Raw genomic sequence first — 25,404 nt, 5'->3', positions numbered from 1 at the left:
GATTTCACCTGGTAATAAAAACAAAACAAAGATACACACACACACACATACATATCAAACAACTTTTTTCTATGGTACCAGGTTTAAATACCCTATTGAGAATTATCTGACCTAATCCAGGACATTTCTTAGCTTGTCCTAGCGTGCTTTGACTTTGTTAGAACCAGCCCGTACCCCCACGAACCCTGGCATAGATGAAATCAAGTGGAGAATTGTTTAAAGCCTGCATCAGAAATATGAGAAGGATATCATCAATAGAGTGAAAAATATCCGTAGCAAGGTTTTCACCACCCACAGACTGGTATTATTTCTTACTTGGAAAAACATTATTCCTCCTTTCTCCTACTAAGTATTTGAAAACATTTTACTGGGAATCAAGAGACTTTTATGAAATGTCTTTGCACTGCCACCATTCAGGGAGAATCCACCATTCAGGAAGAATCTTCTTTGTCTTTCACTCCTATTTTGGCTTACACTTTTTAATATGTATTTTGTCACCAAAGAGAGACTGCTGTCAGGAAATGACTAAGATTATAATTACACACACAAAAGAGGGAGAACATCTCTTTTATGTTTTGGCACAATTACAAATCATCTGCCAAAAATTATCTGTAATGTATAGGTATTTATTTTGTTATATAAAAACAAGAGAGTATGTTTTCCCCCAAGGCAATGTCCTTTATCATTTCCTTAGATCTTGTTATTTGGAAAAGAGGAGGTTTCTACATTCTAAAACAGACATAGGTAAGGAGAGAAAACCTTAGCCCTATGAAGTTTGTAACAAAACCTTCCTTATTCATTCTAGTTTTCTTCAAAAAAGTGCTTCCAACTGCTCAACTTGTAATTAACGCTGCATATTCTATGAGATGAAGAACAATTTTTGAATAAAATTGATAAAATCCAGTGAAATAATATTCTCTTTTTCCTCCCTCCCTTTAATTTTCCTTCCTCTTTCTCCTTTCCTCATTTTCTTTCTTCTTTCCTCATGTGCTTCTGTTCTTTCTTTTTTCCTCCATGATTTTCTTCCATTATCTCTTTTCCAAAAAGGAACTGAAGTCTATATAACAAAGTACATATGCAGTAAGGTTAATAGAATACTACAGGAAAATAAGATCCAAAGAAATAAAGAGGTAAATCCACAAAACATGGAAGGTCAGTGTAATTACTAACACTTATGTCTGAGATTCCTGGAGACCCACGCAAAAAGGAAAACATTAAAAACCATGTAATTTTCCTGATGAAATAAGATAAATGCTAACAGTTCCACAGGGATGACAAGTTTTGCCTAACACTAAATTCTAAAGGAAATTTCACTCATAGGTCCTTAGAAAGTGATAATGCCCTGAGAAAACTTAATAAGAAATGTAGATGTGTGTGTCACATGCCTTCTACTCCAAACAAACAAACAAACAAAAGAAGAAACTCCAACAGCAACAGCAGCTAAGGAAATAATGTTAAAGTGGTTGGCATTGCCCAAGGTTTCCAAGATGTTGCCCATGAAGAGAGCCTGCCTCTTTGACAATTTCCTACAAGTATCACTTCTCTCAGACATATTTTTGTTAGGAAGCCGGTACCAGCAGTTTCCTTCCTTTGTAACACCGTTACATCTGTAAGATAACAGAGAATAGCTACGAGACTAACCTATCAATTTACCTCTTGCTCTTAATACAGTAGCTTGCACAAAAGTAGAAATTGATTAGGTTAAGATAATTGTTTTTATTGACATTTCTTTACTTCTGAGTAAATGCCACCAACTCTTAAGGGTGGAAGTCAGAAAATCTAAAATCAATTAAACTTACCTGTTTGCTATCACAGGGCTAGGTGTGTGCTAGATGTATTGCTATAAATGCAATACATGGTTAAATAATTACAGTTGAAATGTGTCCAGTTCAGAAATGGCATTTACCTACCTGCCCACATGCGTTTACTCTCCTAGTGGGATGATGTGCCATCGAATCTCTTCTATCCACCAAGCCCCTGCCTATACAAATGGTCTCCCCTGCCTTCTGTCGTGCTCAATCAATCCCCTTCTTTCCCTTCAATCTGAAAAGAAACAACCATCCTTCTCCAAAAGCCTTTTCAGGGTAATCCCACCTGGCTCTATTCATGACTTAAACCTTTTGGGGTGTGAAATGAGCTACAGTGCCTAGCTGCAGTATTTGCAGCAAGCATTATTATTCTTTTTCACTTTAGTGTGTCCAAAGGCCTTAAAACATCCCTGCCTAAGCTCCTGCTCCAGGGAAGAATTCTTATCACAGAAAATGCAACCTGAGAAGTGAGACAAAAGAGAAGAAACCTAGGCAGGGCCTAAGAAGAGAGGCAGAAGATTTAATACCCTGCAAGTATTCTTGAGATATCCTTTTTCCTCCCTAGAATTCATCTATGAGTATATTTTTATACTTCATCTATGACCTCCAAAATAATAATGATTGCATCTATATGCTTCTTTTCTCACATGGAATAAAGTTTTCCTAAAGTAAGGAGAGCTCTTTGAGGTGATATAAGCCATAAAAATGGCAATAAAAGCTTAGAAATAGGTTTCCAGGAGGCATTAGTGTGTCAACAAGGTAATGCTATATGGTGTTTCTATGTGATACTAAACTTCTGATTTCAAAGAGCTATGTGACTGTGTAATGAAGCTATCTAAATCTGCAAATCTGGAACATTTTTAAGATTTAGAAAATGTACAGTCTAGTTTTAATCTTCACAGAGTGCCTCTCTAAAAGTCAACAACTAATTTCCTTGCAGGAAAAGAAAACTGAGGCAGTAAGAGCATCGGGTGCATGCTTAAGTTACAGAACGTAATATAATGCATTCCCTCTGAATTCAATTTTTTAGTAGTACTGAGATTTTTGTCTTTCAAAAGTAAATGGTGACTTCACATAGGGTAATCTTTTATTCTATCGAGAAGATTTTTAATATATATTTATTGCCTTGTGATTTCTTAAAATAAGGAATAGTTTATTGTAAACTGCTGCTGCTTTTTAATCTGTTTACTGTGCATACAAAGAAATAAATTGTGCTTAGTCAGAAAAAGAATGAATTTGACTTGGCAAGATTTGAAATGTAAGTAGTCCATCACAAATCCCAAATTTAACATGTGGAACTGACATCTGGAAAAGTATTTGTATGAACTGATGGCCCTATACCCTACTCCTATGTTGCTGGTAACAATATTTAGTACAAAAATGTAATTATGGGATAATTTTGTAACTATTTTTGAAGGAGTATTTTGTTCAGCTACTCTAAATAACCCAAGACGACACATTTATATTTGTTTTCTCATGTTGAGAAAACTAAAGTGTTGAAAAGATCATCTCAGAATATAACGTTACACATCTTTGATCCATGTGTATATTTATCTCCAGTTTTATCTGCTGGATAGTGGAAGTGCCACCATGGAGCTGCATTTGAGAATCTCAGGGTGGAACAACTGGCATTAACCAAATACCCATTATTCTTAAAAATTTGTTTCTAATCGACTTTCCTTCTAGAATAGGCATATGTTAAAAAAAAAAAAAAATCACGTTAATCCTATCTGAGTGCATGCCAGAAGCAGATGTGTAATAAATAGTCTTGCTTAAAAAATATTTATAAATGTTTTTTAAATACTTGTTCAATTCAGTTTTTGTCCAGATTTTGGTGTGAATTTCCAGAGAAATTAATGTATCTGGCCGGATGTAGTCACTCATGCCTGTAATCCCAGCACTTTGGGAGGCCGAGGCAGGTGGATTACCTGAGGTCAGGAGTTCATGACTAGCCTGGCCAACATAGTGAAATGCCCTCTCTACTAAAAATACAAAAAAAGTAGCCAGCTGTGGTGGCACACACCTACAGTCCCAGCTACTCGGGAGGCTGAGTCAGGAGAATCACTTAAACCTGGGAGGCAGAGGTTGCAGTGAGCTGAGATTGAGTCACTGCACTCCAGGCTAGGCGACAGAGTGAGACTCCGTCTCAAAATAAATAAATAAATAAATAAATAAGTAAATAAGCAAGAAATTAATGTATCCCTTCAGGCTCTGTCTTAAAAGAGATATGCAAGGGACAGGGGAAAAGGATAGCTATAGATAAGTGAAGAGTCTAAAATCTACCTCTCTAACATCTATTTTTAATGACACACCTTCCAAAATGTTTCCTCATTTAGACATGAGTGCCTTAAAACAGATTATTGGGTAACTAGAAGTCACTTTGGATGTCAAAAAGCAGAGCCTCGTGCCAGTAGCAGAAAAAGATGCCATATTTGGCTATGACATGTTTTCCTGTCTATAGCAGGCACCAGGATCACCTGGAGGGCTTGGTAAAATACAAATAACCAGGCCCTACCCTAGAGCAGGCCTAAGACTACTGGCTAAGTTGGCCTCGAGTGAGCCTGGAGAATTTGCCTTTTGACCTATATTCTCTCCTGAGGCTGATGCTGCTTGTCTGGAGAGCATCACTTTGAGAATGTGTCATGGGGAGTCAGGAACATAGAAAACTACCTAGAAGAATGTTCAACGCATGGCAGGCATTCAGCCGAATGAGGAAACTAGAAATGTGATCAAACACAAGAAAATAAGAGAGATGTCTAGAAGAGAGGTCAGAGAATGACTCTCCCAACCAACCAACTTTACTCTGGCAGCAATGATGTTCACTAATTAACCATTTCCAATGATGTTCCTGGAGTCTGCAGACAGCAAAACACAACTAAAGCCTCTTTAATTTGAGATGGCATCCCTTGATATTTTTGAAGGCTGAGATTACCATGATGATTTCTACCAAAACCTGCAAGAATGGTAAAATTCAAGGTCCTCTACGATCTATTTTTAACTACATTCGGTCTGCTCTAAATGTGTGAGTCCTTAAATATAACTGTTCTGCATCTGTGAAGTTCTTCATGACCTGGAGCATTCCAGACTTTCTGCATTCTCAGCTACCCTTTGATGTCTTCATACCTGTTTTGTTTTCTAAGCCATAGCAAAAGCATTTTATATAAATATTTAAAGGAGATTTTCCTTCTGCCCACTTGGAGGAATACCATCATCTCTAACAATAGGAATTCCAAGGCTCATCTTTCCTTTCCTAAATTCATTTCAGGCTTTATTAAAGAATGGGAATGGCTTTGTGTGTTTCAGTTACTTTTATCTGTTTATAAAATAAAAGTGCGGCCGGGCGCGGTGGCTCACGCCTGTAATCCCAGCACTTTGGGAGGCCGAGGCGGGGGGATCACGAGGTCAGGAGATCGAGACCATCCTGGCTGACACAGTGAAACTCCGTCTCTACTAAAAATACAAAAAATTAGCCGGGCGCGGTGGCGGCGCCTGTAGTCCCAGCTACTCGGGAGGCTGAGGCAGGAGAATGGCAGGAACCCGGGTGGCGGAGCTTGCAGTGAGCCGAGATCCGGCCACTGCACTCCAGCCTGGGCGGCAGAGCAAGACTCCGTCTCAAAAAAAATAATAATAATAATAAAAATAAATAAAAAATAAAAGTGCAATGTTTAAATTCTGGAACATAGAATAGACATCTATTGTCCCAGCTCTATGTTCCGTAGATGAAAGTTACTAAACAAACACTCTTTCAGCTTGATAAAAGCATTAAAAGAGAGAAGAACCACCTTCTAAATAGCTCTTATCTTCTAATTGATCAGAAAAGCTTTGACTGTTACTTGGAAGTTCCCTGGAAACAGACAGAAAAGGGTTAGTGTTGGCAATAGCTTGGGGAGTACATTGGGGCTTCTTTTAAAGAGGGTAGGTCGGTCACAGTAATCCAAAAGGAAGAACCACACCATCTCCCTGCTCACCAGCAGAAGACGGCAGAAATCGGGATGTTTCCAGCCTAAAGGGATATTTTCATATGACGATCAAAATCTGAAATAAATAAAAGGCAAGAAACAAGATGAAGAATTAAAAGCTAAAAGTCTCCGGCTAAGGCTAAAACAGAGTGTCAGGATAATTAAGAGAAATCTTCAATTAGAGCCCACAGTTGAGAGCATGGGAATGACGAGTTTTCAGGGAAAAGAAAGCCTAGGGGCTGCATGTCTTTGGTCACAGGGAGGTGTCTCTTTCTCCACCCTGTGGTGCCTGGCCCATTGACACCTGCAGGCCAAGGCTACATAGTCTCTCTGGCACAATCACATGACTTCCTTTAAATTAGGGCTTGTTAGCCTTTGAATTGAATGAAATATGAAGAACAAAGCAACGTTTTGAGAGGTAAACACTGAAGACAGTCTTTGTCTATGTTGTTCTCTACATGCACTTTTAAAAAGATGAGCTAAAAAAAAAAGATGAGCTATACAGGAGAAAAGCTTAATAAATTACAGTGCAGCAATGCTGTGAAGTTGTCATTCAAAGCGGTTTTTTATGGAAACTATTTGGCAACATAGAAAAATCAAATTTCTAACACCAGATAACTAAGTGATATATGTAATGATTTTAATTTTGTAAGAAAATATCTAAGAATGCAAGCAGAGACTAAAGATATTACATTTCATGTGATTATGGGTAATTCTACTGATTTGCTTTAGCCTTTAGATAGGAAAACACTTGAAGTTTTATATTAAAACGTTAATTTTTTTGGTTGGAATCCCATAATTTGTTTTAATGTCCACAGCATTAAGGAACTGCAAGTCTAGCTTATGGTCTTTTCTTTATGCTTTTGTTTTGTCTGTGTGCTTTTTCCTTTTTTCTCTAGGAGTGGAAACTCATCAATGCCAATCTTCTCTACCAATGGTGGACCATTTGTCAAATTAAACACAGCACCTGATGGCAGCTTAATACTAACACCCAGGTGGGTCCCTAAATCTGTTCTTAGACTAGTTGTACATAGACATGGAAGAAGATAGATTGTTGAAGCCGGTCAGATTTGAATGCTATTACATACTGGTCATATAATCTTGAAAGTTATTTGACTTATTATTTAAGTAATCTCAAATAGTATTTAATATCTGATAATATTTTCTAACCCTAATATATATAAGATGGTCAAAAGAAATATTCTATATGTAAATTTCTGGCACACTCGTGGGGATTTGACTTATTTTAATTTTATACCCTTTTTTATCCTTAGCCTTGGATTAATACACAATTAAATGACATGGAAAGAAATTGTGAGAACTGGGATAAAACAGGTCCAGTGTTGATCAGACTAAAGAAGGCAGCACAAATTAGCTACCACTAAAAGAGAAGAAAGAGGGGAAAATCATGATATTCTTTCCTTTCCTTGGCAAATAGATCACGAATATTAAATGAAGAAGTCTGGACTTTTCGTGGTGTCTACATATTCTCTTTTACTTTTTAATATTAGGTTTACTTTTATGGCCTTTACTAAGGTATTAAAAAGCAGCATTTTTCCTGTATTCAAAGATCTGTTTTAGCTCAGATTAAGTCATTTCTCCTATTTGGGTGTTAATAGTAATTTTTGTTGAAATTGGCTTCTGAATTTTACAGTTCCATTAAAGAACAGCTGTGGGTGGGGAGAACGTAACTGCAAGAAGCCATAACTGCAAACAAGGATTTAAGATGCTTTGCTGGCATATTTTTTTAATGGTAAAAAATGAAATTAGATAATTATTCAGTTTTTCATGAAAAGTTACCATTTCTGTGAGCTTAACCAGTAAAAAAATAAAAATGGTAAAGGAGTATTTTGAGTACCAAAAACAGAACTTTGCAATTGAATGTTTTATATCAATGTTTGCTGGACCTTGACTGATATTATGAGTCTCATGGGATATGAAGCAAACATCTGCAAGTGAGAAAGCAGGCTTCTAGATTTCCTTTCCTATAAGGCATGTCTAAATTTATATTACCATATAGATCCTGAAGCAGTTTGTACGTTAAGAATTTCTTCTATTCATGTCTTAGGGGCATTTAACAATTTGTAAGAAAAAAACTATTTAAAATCATTTATGCTAATTATATGCATGTTTCAGATCAGAACTAGCTTATTCTATGCTTATCAATGAAATGCCAGTATCATTTTCCATTGGTGTCACTATTATAATATATGTTTGTGCTATTTGAAAGAGACATCATTTATAGACATATTTTAACCTTTCATGACATCAACAAGCCAGTTAATTAAATGTCCTTGATCCCTTCCTTCATTAGCCACATTATATTAAGTTGGCAGAAAATCAGACATATGTTCATTTATTTATTAATTTGGTTAATTTATTTATGCATTTATTATTTATTGCATAGATGATTATGCTTGTATCCCTATGAAAACTGGTACTTTTGAAAATGCCCTTGCACTAGTGGTTGTAATAAAAAAATAAGTAAAAGAAGAGGATGTCCGGGAAAATGATTCAGCCAACTATAAAAATCTACTGACCTATATGACCTATATTCTGATTTTTTTTTTTTTTTTTTTTTTTTTGAGATGGAGTCTCGCTCTGTCGCCCAGGCTGGAGTGCAGTGGCGCCATCTGGGCTCACTGCAAGCTCCACCTCCCGGGTTCCCGCCGTTCTCCTGCCTCAGCCTCCCGAGTAGCTGGGACTACGGGCGCCGCCACCACGCCTGGCTAATTTTTGTGTATTTTTAGTAGAGACTGGGTTTCACCATGTTAGCCAGGGTGGTCTCGATCTCCTGACCTCGTGATCCATCCCCCTCGGCCTCCCAAAGTGCTAGAATTACAGGCGTGAACCACCGCGCCCGGGCTGTTCTGATTGTTTAACCTGTTGTGAGATATATGCAAGACTCAGACCACCATCTCCCACCACAGGGTTAACAAAAGGGAAGTTAACGGAGACTTCCTTGGGGTGTTATAAATAAATACATGTCAATATATCTAGATTGATATACATGCATGCACACCAGTTACTAAAAAGATAGACTTGCTTATATTTCAACTAAAATCATTCTGTATTATAAAGAATATGACAGTCATTCAATATGGATACATATGATTTCAAATAAACTTTTTCATGTATTTTTCTGAAACACTGTATTGCTTTGTTTGGACATATGGATCTTAGGTCTTATTTACGTTGCATTTTTAAAGACCTAAACAGCATGCACAATTAGTTGTAGCTAAGTATATAAATGTAAGTCATTACGATTATATGTGTATCTGCATGTATAATGTGTGTGTTTTAATGTAGCCAGTATCTGCTGTGGTTACATTTGGAAATAGTAGGGGGGCAAGTACTTTAATTTCTTGTGTTATACTGACCTCTAGTGGCTGATAAGTAGAATGCATTATAAAACAAATTTGCTTAGTTTTTGTTTAAAATGGAATTCTTGACACTGAAAAGAGTTGGTATTTAAATTTCTAAGCAGGTGATGCGTTTTCAGTAATTTATGCCTTTGCTTTCTTTTTTTTTTTTTTTTTTTTTGAGACGGAGTCTCGCTCTGTCGCCCAGGCTGGAGTGCAGTGGCCAGATCTCAGTTCACTGCAAGCTCCGCCTCCCGGGTTCCCGCCATTCTCCTGCCTCAGCCTCCGGAGTAGCTGGGACTACAGGCGCCCGCCACCTCGCCCGGCTAGGTTTTTGTATTTTTTTAGTAGAGACGGGGTTTCACTGTGTCAGCCAGGATGGTCTCGATCTCCTGACCTCGTGATCCGCCCGCCTCGGCCTCCCAAAGTGCTGGGATGACAGGCGTGAGCCACCGCGCCCGGCCTACGCTTTTTTTAATGCTTTCATTTATATGTGCTTGTTACATGTCTGCCTTCCTTGAAAGCAGCGCCTGTGACATACTCATCGTTCAATTCCCTGAATGAAGCACACAGCCTCATACATAGTGTTGGGCACGGAATAGTTGCTGGATTGGCAATACTGAGGCATACTCTGGGTTATAGAATCATGAAAACCAATATTGGTTCAAGTAAAATAACAGTATCTATCATTTATAGAATTTCATTGTGTATAAGGCCCTCTAATAGTTTTATTGCAAATACTGCTTTTTCTTCCCACAACGCTCCAATAAAGTACTATCACCCCCATTTTATGGAAGAAGAAACTGGGTCTCAGGGATATTGAGCAACTTCCCTGAAGTCACATAGAAATGGTAGAATAAGGATGTAAACTCACCTCTATTTGACATTAAACTGGGGCTTCTTCGGCTTACAATTCAGTCTCCCTACATTTCATATATGAGACATTAAGATGTCCATTTTAGTAAAGCAAAAGTAGGATAACCTACACGATGTTTGACTTTAAAATACTAAATGCATAATTGTAAAAATATGATTGTTCTTCTGTTACAGTCAACAGTGTTTACAGGATTCCTTGATTCGGTTACGGTGTAACCATAAATGTAAGTAAATATGTTGTCCTATCCCCCTTCCAGCATTCTGTTTAAAATTCTGAATAGAGTTTGTATGTCACCCGAAGTTATTTTGTTACCACTCAATTTTCACCATCAGAAGAAATGACAAAAATGAAATAGATGCTCTTTCTCCAATTATTTTAATAGCTTGTGGAAAAAAACTGGTGGCTCAAGACATCACCCCAAAGATTGTGGGAGGAAGTAATGCCGAAGAGGGGGCCTGGCCCTGGGTTGTGGGTCTGTATTATGGCGGGCGACTGCTCTGTGGCGCATCTCTCGTCAGCAGTGACTGGCTGGTGTCCGCCGCACACTGCGTGTATGGGTGAGTGTGATGCCGTGTCCCTTCCCAAACTAGGTCACCACAGCAGACCCTGCCCAGCGTCTCATTTCATGTAGCCTCACAAAACCACCCCAGCAGGAAAATCCTGCTGTTTATGACATTATAAACATTCCAATTATTTTCCCATTAATGTCATGTCTGAAAATAGAGATAAATTTTAAAAAATTATTCTGCATTAGATACAAATATTAATTATTCTACGTTAGATATTGCATCATTAGACCCTTCTACATACATAAAAATGGAAACTTTTGCCAATTCACACGGTGAGCCTTTTCAGAGTGTGAAATTAGTATTTATTGTAAAAATCATACTGGTTACCATTCAATTTGTCCAATATTTATTGCTAGCAAATTGTCAGTATCAGAAAGTATGCTTAGGTTGCACTCAAATTACAATTATACCGCGCTCTGGAAGTTCATGGATAAGCATTTTGTTGTGAATTAGGATAAAAGTACTTAGTTCTTAAGTTAGATCTATTCTGTTTGCTACCTATTAACTGAAATTGAGAACTAATATCAACCATATCTGACTCTGTTTTGTACTATAATAGGACAAGATACATGTTGAATTCTGGCATTTATTTTACAGTCCTAGAGGAGAGAACAGAGTGGATGGAAGAGGGTGAGAGTAAAGGAGGAATGGAAGGGGGTGAGAGTAAAGGAGGAAAAACTAAATGATCCTGGGCCCAAGAACATGTTCATTCTCCTCTTCCACGTGAAAGATGCCGCTGCTCTAGGTTGTCACGTGGTTCTGAATTCGGTCAGGGAAAAGGGAGCTTCCTCACAGAAGACGCATGAGCTTGATCTAGGACTCATCTCCTGCCCCTATGTCAGTGAGACGTCCAGTGAATGACCTCACTCATGAGGATTAGAGTTAACCTCTCTGTAGCCAGCATCCAGAACCTCTGAGGAAAGGACCATGTTAGAAAGAACCAGGCATGGAAGAGGCAGTCATAGTTGATCGGGTTACAAGACTTACCTTTTGTTACCCACGCAGATATTTAAAGTCCTTGGGTAAGTAAAGACAAACTGTGAGACACAGAGATTGTGAAAATTTTAAAGGAGATAGGGAAAGTCAGGTAGAATGAACCTTAAAAGATTGCACTTATGCCTAAATACCCATTATATCAGAGTGAAAGTAGACTCAAATGCATAATCCCACGACTTTGGAGAAAAAGGACCCTCAACTAGATCTCAGGTTTGCCAAATAGCTGGTCTCCAAAGGAGCTACCTACAGCACCATCCCATCTACGTCTAAAGCTCTCCCTGATTCTATCCATTGAGTGTTACATCCTGGAGACTAAATTACAGACTCTCCCATAACTAAAGTGCACCCTCTTGACTTTGCTGTAATTGTAATTTATATTGTAATTCATTTTCATACTATGGCAAGCATCTGTAGAGGCAATTTTTCCATCCCCTTCTAAACATGGCTTTAACCTTTATCGACATATATTGTTTGCGTTGGACATGTCACAGATAGGTAACATCTGTATCCTAACTGTGATGCAAATTAAAGCTACTTTTAGCTAAAGAGCCAGTGTTTTCTGTTGCACATGGGTAGATCTTAATAGGTTAGCAGCTTTGCTATATCAACCTTGAATTTGGCAAATTCCTGTTTAATGTTCTTGTCAAACATATGCTTTCTAAATGTCAATCATGCTCGCAGTAATATTAGCGATGTCTTTCAATTATCTGTTTTACAGATGTACTTCTAATAGGTCAATGATACCAATGTCATAGCTTTCCAAACAAGAAATACGTGAAGAAAATAGAAAGGCAGTTCTACCTAGTATAAACACATGTCCAATTGTTACCAGAGAAAAGGAGTACAGATCCAGGCGCCAAGAGAGGATTCTTGGATCTCACACAGGAAGGAATTCAAGGCCAGTCACAGAGTGCAGTGCAAAAAGATCATTTCTTGAAAGCTCCTGAGTCACAGAGTTAGGCATCCTTAGAAAGCAAGAGAAGGAACGCCCTGTCTTTGTTTTAAGTTTTTCTTATATGGGGGTCTTGTTAATGTAAAGACTAAACTAAGCTGTGTCTACATGACAGTAACTTCGACAAAATTTGTTATTCTATTGATTTAGAGAAAACAATCCTTGACGTTGCAGTGTGTTAAGTACATCAAAGCGTAATTATCTTGAAAGGATATGTTGTTATGGGTGTTGAGACATTTGGACTTTCCATTGTTGTAGGATTGTGTCCTTGTAGGTATCTTTAGGCTGCTTCCTCAACAATAAACATTTTATGACTATGAGTCATGACCAGTAAGGATGTGTCTTGTTACCAAGATGGGGCTGAACTTAAAATGGCGTTACTTTGGCTCTCGTAGGCTCCTGCTTCTCTCACACAATCCCATAGGGCAATAAAATGTCTTTTCAGTTTCAGCTTAAGCACAAGCAAAGGTAAGTTGTACTAGAATTGTGATGATTTCAAAATTATCCTTACCAACCATGCATTTTACTCTCCTTCAGCATTCAGTGGAATTATTTTTTTTCTCTAGTGCCTAACAGCTTTCTTGCTTTCTACTTCACGTCTCTAACAAAGAAAGTTTCTGATACTGTTTTAGATAGTTTAATCAAAAACTGTTTTATCAGTACGTTAATACTGGCTCTTATCTGTCTCTTTAAAACCCTCATTGTGCTATGGAAAGCTTAATTTCCTAATAAAAAGAATAACCCAGATCAAGCAAGTTATTAAATTCATGCTACGCAAGTGACTTTGCCCTCAGTGTAAACCTGTTCCAGGTGTTTTAACCTGCAGGTGGTTAAATGGTTTAATTGAACAGCTCTTCTGTTTAATCTTATCATCAACACTTCATTTGCATTCCTCAGGCTAAGTTCACCTGAGTGATTCTAAATAACCCTGTGCCTGTTCGGTTTCTCTGCCATGGTGTTGTCCTTTCACAACCTTAAAAGAAGGATTTGGAAAAGTGTCGGCCAACCTCGCTGTGGTTTAAAGGGCAAGTTCGACTTTGAACTAAAGGAGAGGATTTTAATCCTTTATATCCAACAAATCACATGTGTGATTATGGACAAGCAACTTAGTATCTCTAAGTCAGTTTCCTCATCTGTAGGAAATTCATAAGGATATCTATCTTGCTTGTCAGGACAACAATAAGATGCTGCAATGCTTTTGCCGACCACGATTCATGCAGGAGTGTGCAATAAAATGTTGATTATGTTGCAGTTCCTGCATAGGAAGCCTCTATGAAAGGAAAGGCCAAGTCTTGCACAACGCATATTCAGCATATTTATTTTCTGAAATTTTTATATTGATATAATTTCAAACATGCATAAAAATTGCAAAAATAGTACAGAGAGCTCTTTATACCTTTACTCAGACTCACCAATTGCTTACATTTTCCTCTATATATTTTATCATCATCTCTTTCTAAGTCAGGAGACTTTTTTTTCTGAACAATTTCGTAGTAGGTTAGATGTATTTTTATACTCTTAAGGACGCAGTACATTTTTACTAAAAACAGGATACTTCCTACAGAATCACAGCAAATCATGGAAATTTCACACCAATGAAATACAATCCTAATTAATTGTCACAAATACGCTCTTTATTTTGTTTGTATGTTTGCCGTGTTAGAACCGATTCAGGATAGTGTATTGCACTTGGATGCTACACTTTTTTCATCTCCTTTAGTGCAGAGTAGCCCCTTTCTGTGTTTCTTGTTTTTAATATTTTTGAATACAGGCCAGTTATTAGGTGGGAAGATTCTTCTATTTGAAAAAGAAAAAAAAAAAAACTCAAGCTTTCTCCTTTATCAGCCTTAATATAGTCCCACTCTTTGAGAACTTCTTTTATTTTCTCTCAAAATAAGATGCTCCAGGTTAATCTTGTGCGTTTTCTATCCTAGCCCTGAAGTCAACTTTTCTGTAAGAAACCTTATTTCTATTTAACTTATTTCAGTTATTTCTGTATTTTGGTAAACGTGATCTTGTGTGCTTATGGCTACCGTTTTTGTGTCCTGTTCCTAAAACTATACAATGAACAAAGCTCTATTATATACCTATAAATATAAACTCAAAACAATGACTCCAACTTAAATAGACTACTACAGGGCAAATTCTAATCTTGTCTTCTTCTGTATTTTTACATCTTGATTCCGATAATAAAAAGCATTGTTTCTATTATCTACAAGCTATTGATGTATTTGCTGAAGTCTGGAAAGCCTGGAACACACAAAGGAGTTTGAAAATTGCTAACTCACACTACTGCATGAAGCAGACTCATCAACCAGGGTCTCATATTTGTTTTCCACTCTTTTTTCCTGCTGACATATAGCAAAATGCATAAATTTAAGTATACAAATTGATGCATTTTGTAGACGCATGCACCTGTTAAATTGATATTCCTCTGAAGATATAAAACATTCCAGTCACCCAAAGAGTTGCTTCATTACCTCTTTCTAGTCGCTCATATCCCAGCTTCCAGAAGCAAATATGGAGCCATTTGGGTGGACGATCATATATAGATTTATAGTCTGGGTCACAGTCATTGAATAGACATCTATTAAAGATGAAATTAGTGATAGGGAGCTTCTTGCCAATATTGCAATCTTTAATTTAGCTTTTCAGAGCAGACCAGAGACATCACAGGGCTTACCTGATTTCTTATTGAAACAATTCCTTAAAATATGTGTTAACACTCCTGAAATAAATAATTTCATATATGAGGTATTTGGGGCATGGTGAGAAATACAGACTACTATTCATACTTTATTAATTAATTAATTAATTCATTCATTCATTCATTCATTCATTGAGACAGAGTTTCACTCTTGTTGCCCAGGCTGGACTGCAATGGCACCATCTCAGTTCACTGCAACCTCCGCCTCCCGGGTTCAAGCGATTCTCCTGCCTCAGCCTCCCAAGTAGCTGGGATTTCAGGCATGCACCACCACACCCAGCTAATTTTGCATTTTTAGTGAAGATGGGGTTTCTCCATGTTGGTCAGGCTGGTCTTGAAAGCCCAGCCTCAGTTGATCTGCCCACCTCAGCCTCCCGAAGTACTGGGATTACAGGTGTGAGTCACCATGCCCGGTCTATTTATAATTTATTTAGTACTCCATTTATTAAACGGATATAACTAATAAAACTTTGCAAATCAGCTTTTTAAACAGTTAAGCATTTATAATAAAATAACATTACTTAATTGCTACTGTCATTGCAATTAACATTTGGATTTTTTTGAATGCCTCATGCTCTAAGCGGAACACAGAACATATATCGATTCAATAATGTTTAAATACTTAATTTCTACTAAACCTATCCTAAATATACATATTATTAGTTTAAGTTTATTTTTCTGTTTATCTACCTAGTCTTATCGCTCTAGGGAGTTAGGCTTGTAATATATAATGTTCTTCAGATTGCAGAAATACTATAATATCATTTTAAGATTATGGTAATATTTGCAGATAAGAAAGAGGAAGAGTGGCCAGAGGCAGTGGCTTATGCCTGTAATCCTAGTACTTTGGGAGGCCGAGGCGAGCCTGAGCTCAGGAGTTTGAGACCAGCCTGGGCAACCACCATGAAACTCCATCTATACTAAAATACAAAAGAAATTGGCCAGGTGTGGCAGTGAGCGCCTGTAGTCCCAGCTACTCGGGAGGCTGAGGCAGGAGAATTGCTTGAACCCGGGAGGTGGAGGTTGTGGTGAGCCGAGATCGCACCACTGCCCTCCAGCCTGGGCGACAGAACAACACAACACTCCATCTCTACCAAAAAAAAAAAAAAAAAAAACCAACAGGAAGAGCATTTTCTCAGAACAATAGAGACTTCTCTTTTAGATGTTATTTGTGTAAATGTATGGGGTACAAGTGTAATTTAGTTACATGGGTGGACTCCATCATGATGAAGTCAGGGCTTTTAGGGTATCCATCACCTGAATAACATACACTCTACCCACTAATTTCTTAATATCCACCCCCCTACCACAGCACCATCCTTCTAACTCTCTCTGATCTATCATTCCACACTTTATGCCCACTATACATTATTTGGCTCCCACCATAAGTGGGAATATTTGAAAGTTGTTTCACTTAAGATAATGGCCTCCAGTTCCATCCATGTTGCCACAAAAGACATGATTTCATTCTTTCTCCTGGCTGAATCGTATTTCATGGTGTATATATACTGCATTTCTTTATCCAGTCATCGGTTGATGAACACTTATGTTGATTCAGTGTCTTTTCTATTGTGAATAGTGCTGTCATAAACACACAAATGCAGGTAACTTTTTGATATACTGATTTCCTTTGGGTAGAGTCCTAGCAGTGGGATTACTAGATCAAATGGAAGTTCTATTGTTAGTTCTTTGAGAAATCATCATAGACAGTAGAGATTTCAAAGGTGGGTTAGTAATACTGACTTTGGTTAGAGCTTAGGTCTTGGATCCTTTTCCAAAATATTTCAAGTTTGGGTGCTAGTCATCTTCCTAAAAGTTAATATTATCTTACTGGACCACTAAGACCTACTAGATTTGGGTCTTTATTAGAAGTTTTATCAACTTCCAATCTTGTGTTTCCCTGTAAAATTATGTTTCCTGTAGGTCTCTCTTGACCCATATCATGTGATCCATTTCCTTGACACCCCATTCTATTAGCACTATTTTAATAACATGTGTCTATTCGTCAGGTATCTCATTGTAATTATTGGTGCACTCAAAAATTTTATTTCCTGAAAGTTTCTGTCATATCTCTGAAGTTACCTCTACTTTGATAATTAATTCATCATCTTGGATCACATTGCTGAGCCTCCTTTTTCTTAGTTATTTTGCATAGCTTGTTACACAAATAAGGAATATTTTAATATTTAGAGTTTCGGACTCTAGATATTAAAAAGGAAAAAGAGCTGGGTGGGGCAGGGAAAGACTGAGGAAGAACAGAGAGTGAAATGATGTGGATTGATACACAACTCTGCCTCTTTACCTGGCAGTTATGTGGAACCACTGGTAATATTCACCCCTTCCTGCTCTTGGATTGCTTACTGTTTTTGTATATCCATTTGATCAGATGACATGTGCTGAGCATTTACCCTGTGCTAAGTATTTTTCTAAGATGGGGGATGATAGTGTTATACAGACCAACAAAATCTTTGCTCTGATAAGGTTTATATGACAGGTTGAGGCTGAAAACATTTAAACAAATACTTTAGCCATGATACATGCAGTAAAGAAGAGTAGTCTGAACAGAAAGTATGATAAGAGCAAGAAGGTTGTTTTCAATCCAGTGGTTGGAGAAAGCTTTGCAGACCAATTTTGAAAATGGAAGGAAAATCTAAAGAAATGAAGGAGAATGTTACACAAATTTCTTGGAAGGTAACAGCAAACTGGGATGCTCTGGGGTAGACATGAGGTAGACTTATTCCAGACACCTCAAGAAGCCCTGTTGCTGTTGCCCAGAAAGGGATTGGCAGAGTGTCAGTGATGAGGCTGGAACTATGGATCGAGACCTGGAGAGGTCTCAGGAGGCTATGGTAAATAGGACAAGGGACCATTTGGAGGACCGAAGAGTGACATTATCTAATCAGGCTAATGTGTGAAGATGGGACTGCTGGGAGGAGCAAAGGTGAAATCAGGGAGACCAGTCAGGACCATAGCTGACGAAGCTGAGGAAGTGGCTAGATCTCATTAGTAAGTTCTGATGGTTAGGGTCATCTGCATTTATTAATGATCACATGTATGGAGTAAGGAAGTAAGGAAAAGAGAATGGAGTGTTGACATCATTTACTGAGATGAGGAAAACAGAAAGAAACCAGATTGGAAAGAGAGTAAGAGTTCTGATTTTTATATAGCAAGCTTGGGGCTGCCTGTTAGACATCCAAGTTGGTATCAGTCAATGATGTCAACCTATGGACATACAAATCTAGATGGTATGGAAGAAGTCAAGAATTAAAATACAAATTTAGAAGTTGTCAGTATATTGTTGGTATTTAAAATAATGACTTCAATGAGATTATATGAGGCCACTGTAGATATAAAAGAGAAGGCCAAAGGCAGACCCCTGGGATATTCTAAAATTTAGAGTTTAAGATGGAAGAAAAAAGACCTGGGAGGAAAAAAAAAAAAAAAGACTGAGGAAGAACAGAGAGAGAAATGAAAGGAAAATCACAAGCGCATAGTGAATGCTGGAAGTCAAGTGAAGAAAAGAGTTCAAAGGTGATTCCTTATGTTTCAGGAAGTAAAATTATGCTCAGGAGTGTTTGGCCTATTTCTTGTTTCCTGTACTTACTTCTGTTTCTTACACTTACACAAATAAGCATATACCCATATTTTAAAAACAGATTTCTACTTAAAATTAAATAAAAATATTCACATATATGAAACTCTTTTCCTTACTCACGAAAAGGAAGAAAAATTAAACACATCCTTGTTGTCTACCCTCCTTTTACAATAAAACTACCTTTCTTTCGCACCTGTTAACTTTTCTCTGTTGAGTTTCATTGCAGACACATGGCCTTTCATAAACAACTCATTTCTTTTAACTAGGGTAATTATAATGATCATTACATGAGAGTCACCTTGCTAAAACTTGGCCAGTGTTATTTCATTTAATCTGGCTTCTTTGTCCTTTCAGAATTGCCTGATATTCTTGAAAACTTTCTTATTCTCTGGCATCAACACTATGTATCAGAAGCATTCTAATGTTCAGTTGCCTCAAATATTAGAATTGGCTAGCCATCTAGGAATCCTCGTTATATTCAGAGGAGAATAAAAAGAGAGACCAAAAATGCTGTGCTGGGTGTAAACATCAGTGTTGGCATGGTGCAAATTTGTTGAGGTTGCTGTTTTGCCACGTTTAGTAATAGTAAAACAGGAAAAAGGTTTTAATTTACAGTTTTGGGTTCTCACAGATTTTCCTTTCCTTTCAGCCTGTTGTGATGCTCTATCATAGTTGTCTTACCGTATTAGCTTTCTACTGCATTGAAATTCCCACTTACAAATGGATATCCTGATGCCTAGAGTGGTGAAGTTATTTTCACATCAGCACATACCCACATACATCTGGGACACCACTGGTTCATCTTATCTGGTGCTGCTTCTGCGTCACAGGAAATGGGAAAAAAGCATCTTTTTTCAAAGAAGCATCTTTGGGGTTACAGAGACCACGAGTGTATGTGTGTATGTTTTTCTGCCCTCTCCAACCTTCTGTGCTTCTCTTTCTCTTGCTACTGAGATAAATATCTTGCTTGTGCAGGACAGATGGTGAAATGCAGCAAAAATTCAGCCAACTTCTTTTTTTCTTTTTTCTTTTTTTTTTTTGGACAGAGTTTTGCTCTTGTCACCCAAGCAGGAGTGCAAGGGCACAATCTCGGCTCCCTGGAACCTCTGCCTCCAGGATTCAAGCGATTCTCCTGCCCCAGCCTCCTAAGTAGCTGGGATTTCAGGCGTGCACCACCAGGCATGGCTAATTTTTGTATTTTTAATAGAGACGGGGTTTCACCATGTTGGCCAGGCCGGTCTTGAACTCCTGACCTCAGGTGATCCACCTGCCTCTGCCTCCCAAAGTAAATTCAGCCAACTTCTGTCTAAAGATGCCCTATCTTTGCCGTCTTTATCCTCTACTGGATTGGGGACTTCCAATTCTAGGTGGTTCTCACCTTCGCCTATGCCCATGTATCTTCTGTCCTATAGCTCTTCCTTCCTTTACTAGAAAGGAGATGCTTTGAGACCAAATTTTAAAAACATAAAAAGTCCCATCTCTTCATCTTAAATGATTTTTCTGAAGGCTGTCTTCTGCTACCCCTCATATTCGGGTATATAAAAAAGAAAATGATTTTTCTGCAGGCTGTCTTCCACCACCCCTCAGATTTGGGTATATAAAAAAGCTGGGAAGTTTTCTGCATTGCTCAATATCCCACCAGTGATTATAAAGTACAGATTGTTGAGTGCCACTCCAACTTTCCAGATTAGAGTTTCTGGAAATGGAAACTAGAAATCTAAAGTTTTAGAAACTTCCTCAAGTGGCTCACAGAACTTAAGAACTATGGGCTGTAAGTTCGGTATTCTCTAGTCGTTTTCCATCGAGGAAAAGCTCTAAAATTACTGCCAGATGGAGTAGTACTAGTGGTGCTTGTGCTAGTGTTGGTTTTGTGGTGGGGAAGTTAAGTGCATGACAGAAAGATTTGTGGAGCAACCTTTCTCTTTGAGAGAAAGATGTAAATGATACACAGTAGCGGAATTTTTCCTATCCATGGTGCTGCTCATAGATACTGAAGTAACAAAAACATGAAAGGGGACTATTTTCTATGTGGCACAATAAAAAGTTTTGGAAATTATCAAGAATGTGTCAGATTAATATTGTTGTAAATTGTATTAAATTAGATGAGTAGCTTGAAGCGTGTATGTTTAATCTGCACAGTTCCTGGTTCATATATTGGTTTTCTACTCAAGTCCTTAAAATAATGAAAGGAAGTGTTGATTACTAAACGGTGTTACCTAAAAGCTCTCTCATATCAGTAATTATGTTGGTTAGTTCTCAGAGTACAGCATTTGCAAAAGATAAGAATTTGGGAGTTTAGATGCTGTCTCTCTGAAATACCTTAATTTAACATTTATTTAAATCTATAGCAAATAAACTGGATACACCTCTCTGAACTTCTATATGAAAAATTCTGAAGATAAAAGATGTAGAAAACATCTGAGGAGACAATTTTATAATTTTGAATAATGACATGTACTCTGTTAACTCCAACTTATATATAATGATCTCATATACTGTGAGAAAATATTAATAGTTATTTCATTAATATAGCTAATATTTATATAGATAATTTATATACATGCACTATAAATTATAAATATTAATACATTGGTTATATGAATATAACAGAAAATATGATGTATAAATAAATTTAATAAAATACCAAATAGGAAACATATGGTATACTAATTGTAAGATTAATTTTTTGTAAATATTGAGTAAATGTGTGAGGTAAATGTTGAGTAAAAAAAAATCATACAATTTTTAAAATAACTGCTTGTTACCTGTCAGTCTTAATCGGCAGGCTACTCAAGTGAAAACTGACCAGTTGAGACTTAGGAAATATACTGAACCTGTGATAGAGAAAGAAGTTCAGAAATAGAACACTAGGGAAGAGATTTGGCTCTGTTCACTCTCCCCGCATAGGCTAGGGTAGACACGGGAATCCCAGGGTACGGTGCAAGTGGGGTGCGGTCAGTATGTCTGAAATTATCAAGATGCCGAGCATGGCTGAAGTACAGATTCCTCTGACCTGGAGAAGAGAAAGCAAGAAGACCTCTTGTCAAGACTCTACAGCACCCTAATGACCTCCTGGCCCAGTCTCTAAGCCACTTAAGGAGCTGCCACCAACCACGAGGAGCAGAGACAACTTCCCCTACCTGGGCCCAGGGAAACCAACAGCAGAGCTTCTCTCTCCCTCTTGCCCACCACATCTCCAGTCCTTCCTTCTAATGCTCAATCCCTCCCACAGCACCCCACTCAGAGCTGTATGAGGCACCCCAGTCACTGGTGTAAGTGCAGGCTCTAAAGTCAGACAGCTCCAATGAAAGTCACCTCCTACCATTTAGATAATCAGGGCCTAGTTTGTTCTGATTGTAAAATTCTGATAAGGATTCAATGAAGAGGTACAAAAGTTCTTGGTATTGCACTTGGCAGCAAGTAGTATTTTGTTGCTGCAGAGCACTCAGGTATATTTCTTCAAGTTTTAATACAATGTGGTTGTCTGTGGACGCTTACTGAATGCTCAGACGCTCACTGGCTTTACTGATGACTGCAACCTGACCAAACATAATAATTTGGTAAATAAAACAAAGTGATAGATCGATGTAAGTAACTTCATGCCCTTTATATATCTGTAAGTGACTTGGACTTTAATATTTAAATACCACATTAAACGAGGCATTTGTGACTGTTAAGAATTGAATCAATAGCTCTGCCTAGGATTGCAATCATTGAATTTTACCTTCATTGTGAATATGGCTTAACTGGCTTAATTCCAGCTGATAATTCCTTTGTGTGAAGAAATCGCAGGCCAATAGCACATTTAAAAGTCCTTGCACATTTTCAAATTATAATACAGTACCCAACTTAATCTGTTCTACAACACAAGTGTTATCCTTTACCAGTTATTATAGATGGCCAGCATTGTATATGGAGATTATTCAAGTTTATATGTTAGATTATAAAAATCATAATAAGACATACTGTTTACCTTAACTATATGTGAATTCAATGACTCTCTACATGGGAAAATGCATCTGAACTTCCTTCCATTATACTACAGTTGCTACAGTTGTCTGAAAAAGCCCTGAACAGGGACATAATTGCCACAGTGAAATGTGACCTAAGGCAGAGATTCTCCAACCTATATATTACATATATTAGCACAAATTTAGAGATTTAATTTTAAAAGTATTTTTTAAATTGTCTGGTGGTCTATTCCAGACCCATTACATTAGAATTGGGGGAGGAGGGGAAGTAGGTGTCAGCATTATTTAAAAGCACCCAGGAGATTGAATGTACAACCATAGTTGAGAACCACAATCTAAAACTAGAGCTCAGCATATGACTTAAGAGAAGTGAAAGAAAGAGATTAGCACTAATTAGGACTTTCTTTATGTTATCAGAAAAATAAAGACTTAAGAATTATTTTTAAAGGATGATTCTTTAGAGAAATTGAAGAACATTTCAGGATATGAAAATATTCTGAAATGTCTATGATGAAGATCTTCTAGAAAGTAACTGCTTTGAATAGAGAGTGTTTCATATTTCTTCATTACAATTTTCAGGAGAAATTTAGAGCCATCCAAGTGGACAGCAGTCCTAGGCCTGCATATGACTTCAAATCTGAACTCTCCTCAAACAGTGTCTCGATTGATAGATCAAATTGTCATAAACCCTCATTACAATAGGCGAAGAAAGGACAACGACATTGCCATGATGCATCTGGAATTTAAAGTGAATTACACAGGTAAAAAAAAAAAAATCACTCTTAGTCATCTTATCTGCCAAAATTAATTCTAAATTAGATTTGAAATATTATCAATGTCAATGCGTTAATTCATAAAAGCTAGATAATTTGTTACATAAATCATTAGAACTTAAATGGGATTAGGGAGTAGAGAGAAATATATTACATTTCTTTCATCAGGATGTTTAAATCCAACTTTCTGGAAAGAACCAGTGGAATAAAACTCTCTGAGTCCTGTATAACAGTAAACTCAAAGGAGAAGCTCAGATAAATAGTTGCTGTTATTATGCACGCCCTCTCTATTTTTCATGTAAAAGAAAGGCAGTTTCATCTACCAAAAAGGCCAGAGTAAGACATAATCTGAGAGACGAACATATGTTCTGTGGGGAAAGTGAATAAGAATTAAGTTATTCATAGGATGAAGTTTGGTTTTTTGTTTTGTTTTGTTTTTTGAGACGGAATCTCGCTCTGTTGCCCAGGTTGGAGTGCAGTGGCATGATCTTGGCTCACTGCAACCTCTGACTCCCGGGTTCAAGAGATTCTCCTTTCTCAGCCTCCCAAGTAGATGGGACTACAGGTGCATGCCACAATGCCCAGCTAATTTTTTTTCTTGTATTTTTAGTAGAGAGGGGGTTTCACCATGTTGGCCAGGATGATCTCGATCTCTTGACCTCGTGATCTGCCCGCCTTGGCCACCCAAAGTCCTGGGATTACAGGCGTGAGCCACCGCGCCCGGCCTTCATAGGATGAACTTTTTTTTTTTTTGAGGTGGAGTCTCGCTCTGTTGCCCAGACTGGAGTGCAGTGGCGCGATCTGGGCTCACTGCAAGCTCTGCCTCCCGGGTTCCCGCCGTTCTCCTGCCTCAGCCTCCCTAGTAGCTGGGACTCCAGGCGCCGCCACCAAGCCCGGCTAATTTTTTGTATTTTTAGTAGAGACGGGGTTTCGCCATGTTAGCCAGGATGGTCTCGATCTCCTGACCTCGTGATCCGGCCGCCTCGGCCTCCCAAAGTGCTGGGATTACAGGCGTGAGCAGAATGAAATTTTTAATGGAAATTCGGTAATATTATCTGAGTGGCAAATGAAGGACTTCCTCCAAATGCTTGGAAAATGTGCAAGAAATCCCTTGATAAAGTGAACTTTATCATGAAGGGCTCTGCTCAATTCAGACTTTTATTCCTAAATCTTTTTCAGTGCCTGGTTAGGAGAAAGTGCTGCCATTTCGGTGTTTTCATGGGGTTTTATCTATACATGCGTTACAGCACTGATCGAAAGCAGAATATTGCTACAGTTAGTTGTCTATCCCTGTCCTTAAGGATAAGCACTGTGTCTTACTCATTTTTGTGTCTGCCCTAGGTCTTACAGGCAGTGGGTGCTTAAGAGTGCCAGTTGGTTTGTAAATTGATGCAAGAAGGGCTTTAAAAGTCGGTGACCAATGTCAATACTTCCATAATTGCCCTGTAAAACAATCTCCTAAAAGCTTTTTTAACATGGTGATAATTGGGGAAAATAAAAAGCCTCAGAACATTTGCCCAAGTTTCTATTAATTGATGCTGAAAATCATCCTTACCATAATTTTCAGAGAACTGGCACCACTCTCTATTGAGCACCATAATTTTATTTAAAAATAAAATATAAATGATTACCTCCAGAACTAAGACATTTTTTACACTATAAAAGAGTAATGAGGGCCAGGCGTGGTGGCTCACGCCTGTAATCCCAGCACTTGGGAGGCCGAGACAGGCGGATCACAAGGCAGGAGATCAAGACCATCCTGACTAACACAGTGAAATCCCGTCTCTACTAAAAACACAAAAAATTAGCCGGGCGTGGTGGCGGCGCCTGTAGTC

At 37.9% G+C, this 25,404-nt stretch overlaps 1 protein-coding gene across 1 annotated transcript in view; it reads left to right on the top strand.

Annotated features, from left to right (window-relative positions):
• Positions 1 to 25,404, top strand: part of TMPRSS15 (transmembrane protease, serine 15) — a 159,154-nt gene that overhangs the window by 120,359 nt on the left and 13,391 nt on the right. Inside the window, exons 19-22 of the mRNA XM_011984889.1 lie at positions 6,667 to 6,762; positions 10,180 to 10,229; positions 10,389 to 10,563; positions 23,376 to 23,557. Of these exons, the coding sequence (XP_011840279.1) occupies positions 6,667 to 6,762; positions 10,180 to 10,229; positions 10,389 to 10,563; positions 23,376 to 23,557 (503 nt within the window). The remainder of the gene's footprint in view (positions 1 to 6,666; positions 6,763 to 10,179; positions 10,230 to 10,388; positions 10,564 to 23,375; positions 23,558 to 25,404) is intronic.

This window comes from Mandrillus leucophaeus, unplaced genomic scaffold (assembly GCF_000951045.1).
Source record: "Mandrillus leucophaeus isolate KB7577 unplaced genomic scaffold, Mleu.le_1.0 Scaffold275, whole genome shotgun sequence".
Taxonomy (NCBI): domain Eukaryota; kingdom Metazoa; phylum Chordata; class Mammalia; order Primates; family Cercopithecidae; genus Mandrillus; species Mandrillus leucophaeus.
The sequence above is the reverse complement of the archived record's forward strand: the minus strand, read 5'-3'. Positions and strand labels throughout refer to the sequence as shown.